The sequence below is a fragment of the Acromyrmex echinatior genome, chromosome 14, assembly GCF_024713525.1.
Source record: "Acromyrmex echinatior isolate Ae372 chromosome 14, ASM2471352v2, whole genome shotgun sequence".
Lineage (NCBI taxonomy): Eukaryota > Metazoa > Arthropoda > Insecta > Hymenoptera > Formicidae > Acromyrmex > Acromyrmex echinatior.
In genome coordinates, this window is record NC_141865.1 from 295,191 (window position 1) to 300,515 (window position 5,325).

At 28.3% G+C, this 5,325-nt stretch overlaps 1 protein-coding gene across 1 annotated transcript; it reads right to left on the reverse strand.

Moving 5' to 3' along the window:
• Window positions 1-3,435: 3,435 nt before the first annotated feature.
• LOC105151938 (uncharacterized) lies at window positions 3,436-5,109 on the reverse strand. The gene is made up of 4 exons (XM_011065925.2): window positions 5,000-5,109; window positions 4,583-4,615; window positions 4,184-4,438; window positions 3,436-3,600 (listed from the first exon to the last, which is right to left on the reverse strand). Exons 1-3 carry the CDS (start codon window positions 5,039-5,041, stop codon window positions 4,190-4,192), a joined length of 324 nt encoding a protein of 107 aa, XP_011064227.1. The 5' UTR covers window positions 5,042-5,109; the 3' UTR covers window positions 3,436-3,600; window positions 4,184-4,189.
• Window positions 5,110-5,325: the final 216 nt, after the last annotated feature.

Sequence of the window (5,325 nt, forward strand, 5' to 3'; positions counted from 1 at the left end):
AATACAGAATTATATTATAATTATATTATATTAAAATTATAATGTTATAATTTTCTAATTTTATAACTATACATAATATAATTAGAATTATATTATATACAAACGTAAATTATACAGCCATACAAATATTAGTCTTATATTCTTTTCATTTGAAGATCTATGTTGTTACTTATAATATTTGGGCCTCTATTCTATAATTCTTAACGCAAGTTGCATTAAGAATAGCCCTGCTATTATTTCTTATTCAATCGTTATATGCATAAATTTAAAAGATTCTTAAAACAAAGGATAATTTGCAACAAATAACACAAATCAATTTTTAAACTAAAATGTTACATATTAATTAAAAAGATGTCTAATATTTTTGACTATATTTGCAATCAATGTAATTGATCTTTTTCTTTAAATTAATTCTCTATAAAATTCCATTTTAATGTATATTGCAAAAACATGTACTTAAATTTGATGTAATAAATTTTATCATTCATTATTCATTATTGCAATATTACGATCATTAAAATATTGAAAATAAAAAAATTATTCAAATTAATAACTTATTTAATTTTTAAGTATTTAAAATATTAAAATAATTAAAAATAAATATTAAAAATATCGGAAATAAATAAAAATTATATATTATTATATATTATTATGAAATAATAATAAATGAATTTTCTTACCAGCCAATGTGTCGTTCCTATTCGCCTTCCTGTCGATTCTTTCTGTTGCTTTAGGCACTCACACAATACAAACTAATCACAAAAAATGTTACAGACACACAATCAATCGAGACATTCGTATTCTGGTAGAAATACGGTTTTTTTTTAGTAGTTACTGGATAATTAATTCTGTCTAGTCATTGAAGAATGAAAATACTTAGGAACTCAATCAAGATGCTTTGTCTGCAGTTACTGCGCACAAAAAATGCGCAAAATCTGGACCTATTTACTAAAAAAAAAGCAAAACAATAAATAAATTACGTAGTATTGTAACTATTTTTAAACTAATATTTACTACTAAATTTAATATTTTAGTATTTGATTAATTTTTACTAATTCTTACTACTAGTATTTTAATGATATTTAATATTTAATTAACTTTTTATGACTAATTTTTTAAATTAATATTTTAAAAAATGATATTTAATATTTTAACTTATTTTTAATTAATAATAATCTACTAATACTATAGACAATAAATGGGCAGATATGCAAATTGTATTTTTATCAGAAAAACTTCAGGAAATTAATCATCTTTGTCTCGGAAATATAAAAAATGAAAATTTTTGTATGTGTATATAAATGTACATACATACATAAAAATTTCCGTTTTTTACGTTTCCACTCTAGAGAAACAGTTACATGATTTGATGATTGCTACTCCGTCACTGGATAAAACTTATCAAGTTCTTGTCCTATGCAATATTGTTGTTACAACTAATGAGAATACAGTAAAATTAGACAATAACTGGATAAATAAAACTGCATTTCTACCAGAATAGTTTCATTCCCGATTAACACATTCGTGGTGCATTTCAATCACCAAACAAGTGACGCGTCGCACTTTGAGAAGATGGCGATGCACAAAACCACAATACGTTCGCTCATTACTCAACTCGACACTCAGTATGCGTTCGCACGTGTAATGTATCCCGGAATTACGACACTCGTCCGCACTTAATTCGACCACTCCCGATATTCGCGATCATGCACGCGATGCACCTTCAACGACCGATGAGGAAACAACGATTCACTCACCCGTTAACTCGATTCGACTCCGTGCGGGATGCCATGTAAAAAAATCTGAGAGACGCGAAGACAACTTCATACCTATATCGAGGCGTCATACTCGTGCTGTCGCGAGTTGCGATATATCGATCGCATATCGACTAATTACTACGCTTCAATTAATCCGTATATCCAATATTTGCATCGCATGATCGTGTACGTGAAACACTTGGAACGAGACAAACAACGTGAAAAACGAACGATTGAAATAAAACGTTTGTCCATCGCTCGTCGCAACACTTCCGTGACGCGAGAGAGCGAGTTCGATTGCCTGCGCTTTCACCCCGGTGCAATTTCAGAGCTATTATGCAAGAAGTTATCTATTCACACAATATAAAATATTTATGTGAATCATTTTTTTAAAGTAAAATTTTATTTCAGTAAAATTTTTAAAGCTACTTTTATAAACATTTGCAAATTTTGCATTAAAACTTTAAAACAATTTTGAAATATAATTTTAAAAAAATATTTTAGAAATATTATATAAATATATGTTGTAAGAAAAAGATTATTTCAGTCTCTGATATTCTAGACATATAAACTGTAATGTGATTACGGTCATACGAATGATAATGCAGCAACGATAGATAAGAGAATTTATGTTTATTTTTGTGTGTATCTATGATTTAGGTTGATGATTTAGGTAGCAACTTTGTTGCCGCGTGAAATTACGCCGGATTACGCGTAAAGTCGAAGCGCATAATTAAACATCTTTTTTCTCAAATGAGTAATATATTCGTCAACGGAAGTTTTAACGATTCAATGAAAATCTGGATCTTCGGCGAGATTACGCGATAATTAAAGCAAATTGTTACACGTATTTTGACGAGAATTTATCTCAAACAAGTGCACGAATTAAGACTATGATACATACAAAACCTTAAGACGTAAGACTTAAGACTTGAACAGTAAACGAATCCAACATGTTGATTTCCTTATACTGCTTAATAGTTTTACAATGTATTTTTTGTTTTCTGTTTCTTGCTTTTTGCTATTTTTTGGCTAATTCTATAATGTACTCTTTGTTTCCTATTTCTTTCTATTTATCTCTGTTTGTCTCTTACCTTTTTGGTCAATAAGACAAGAGACAAACAGTAAGAAACAAAAAACAAAAAGCACATTGTAGAATTAGCCTTTACATCTTGTCTTTTTGCTTCTTATCCGGTTTTTATTTTATATCGTCCGAGATAAAAGTTAACGAACTTCGGAAGAAACAGAAAACACATAACAAGAAATACAATTATCGGTAAAATGGTTGCAAAAGGGGAAAAAACAAGAGGCAAAAAGAAACAAGAAACAAAGAGCACATTGTAGAATTGTCTTAAGTCTTAAACCAAAAACATAGGCAATAGGAATAGGAAACAAATTTCAATCAATCAGAAATGATATAAAATGAACGATTTCTAATAGATTGAAATCTTTTATTCTCTGTTTCTATTATTATAGCCAGTGCTTTTAATTGTGTCTCCTGTATTACGTCTTAAGTATTTTTATGTGCTAGGATCTCTTCTCGCGATGATCGATAGTGTATATTATCGAAAAATAGATTGCATGAAAAATAAAAAAAAATCGTTTTCATTTAGGAAATATGTATGGAGAAATAAGGAAATATAAGTACAAATGGAGGATCGGTTTAAACAATGAAAAATTTACTGCAGTGACTTTATTATTCTACAATTATCGGGATTTTTTTTTAGCCGTGCGAATAATTAAAATACGTGATACCTATAGTGTTGAGAGAAAATTAACCTTTAGCCGATCTAGTCAAAGCCTTTATCTGTATTTCATAACGATACATGTATCCGGAAGAGATCTGTGAAATAAATATACAAAATTAATCCTTGTGACACGCACATTATTTTTTAATATTAGAATTATTGAGAATTAATATTTGAATATAATTATACTATATACTTTTTTAAAAAATAAAGAAGAGAAGTGCATTAATTTAATCATTTACACATTCCAATACAAATAACAAAAAATTTCAGAAAATATGCAATTATGAATTTGGTAAAGGTTACAAACGAAATATTTTGACTGCTTTACTAATTCTAGTACAAATAATAATTATATTTATGACTTATAAATCATCTAAAGTCGATTTAACTCTTTAAATTCTTATTATTTTTACACTTATATTTTTATATAAATTTATATTTCTATATGTTATTAAATTTAAACTGTAAAAATTTTTATTAAAACTAAAAATAGTGAATATTTTCTTGTTATTTATTTTATATAGAATAAATCGCATTATGTTTTGGCATTTTATATGATTAATATTAAGTACGATTAATTATTATCAACAAAATGAAAATATTGTCTATAGAATTAAATTAAATATTATTAATAAATCAAAAAGGATCGTGATTCTTAATTCGAAAAATGTCTACCAGAATCTAATTTTCGTCGTCTGAGTTATCGCTTCCATTTCTTCCTCCTCTTCCTCTTCCTCTTCCTCTTCCTCCTCTTCCTCCTCTTCCTCTTCCTTCTCTTTCTCCGTTTCCTCTTCGTCTTCCTCCTCTTCCTCTCCCATCACCTCCTGCTCCTTCTGCTGTTGCATGTTGCATTAATAAAGGACTACCTTGACTTATGCCCATTGCATGTTCAGCCATATCAGCGCTTGCTTTCTTTAGTCCTGTTCCCATCTTTAAATAAAAATTATCTTATCGCAAAAACTATCTGACGAGAGTACGAAAAAATTATTCATATGCAAAATGTAAATTGAAAAATCTGTCAAATTTTTCTGACATAATTTCGTGAGAAATTACAAAACATTCAGTCGTACTCACTTCATTCATTTGATCTTCTTGGGAATCGGCGAACTGAAAAGGCAGTCGAATGTTTTGTTATAAATATGGCGATCATATTAGGCGATTAATAATAAAATATTAGTAATGCTATAATTATGTAACTTCAAATAATCGGTATTATTCCGTGAAATAAATCAAGTACTTCGAAAAATTTGCTTTTTAAAAATTATTTGCAAAAGCATCATTAAAAAAAATATGTTATTTGCCTTCTACGTTCGATAATAATTTATTCCAATGTGTTTACTTTCTCTTCATGTTTTTTTTTTCCATTATATTAGAAAAGATATATCATAAAAACTTTTTAAATATTTATTGACATATGATCCATTTTGTATGTAAAGAGAAAGAAGAATGTTTTTAAAAAGAGCCGATTTTTGCTTATTATTAACTTCTTACCATCGCCACGCACAGCAACGTAATAAGGAACAGCTTAATCATCGTGATTCGCTTTGAAGCTCAAATGTACACTAGTTGGATCAGTGCAAACGTTCTTCGCTTTTATATAGATCCCATAATCTGTGACATGATCATGTGTCTATTCACGGAAAAAAGCAGCAGATCCACGTGTGTATCCTTGCTACTTATAATAATAATGATACTTCCGATTATTACTATGACTTTTGTTTGCGCAATTAGCGACAGGATTTGACACGAAATTTATTAAGTTAAACAATAATGCAATTATAATGTTCCTCTTCTGCGATAATATGTATATTTTTCAC

Excerpts from the sequence above, each read along its gene's own strand:
- LOC105151938 (XM_011065925.2), bottom strand. The coding sequence starts at position 5,041 with ATGATTAAGCTGTTCCTTATTACGTTGCTGTGCGTGGCGATG. Across the intron at positions 4,616-4,999 it reads CGTTGCTGTGCGTGGCGATG|TTCGCCGATTCCCAAGAAGA; the intron begins GTAAGAAGTTAA and ends CTGCCTTTTCAG. Across the intron at positions 4,439-4,582 it reads AAGAAGATCAAATGAATGAA|ATGGGAACAGGACTAAAGAA; the intron begins GTGAGTACGACT and ends TTTTATTTAAAG.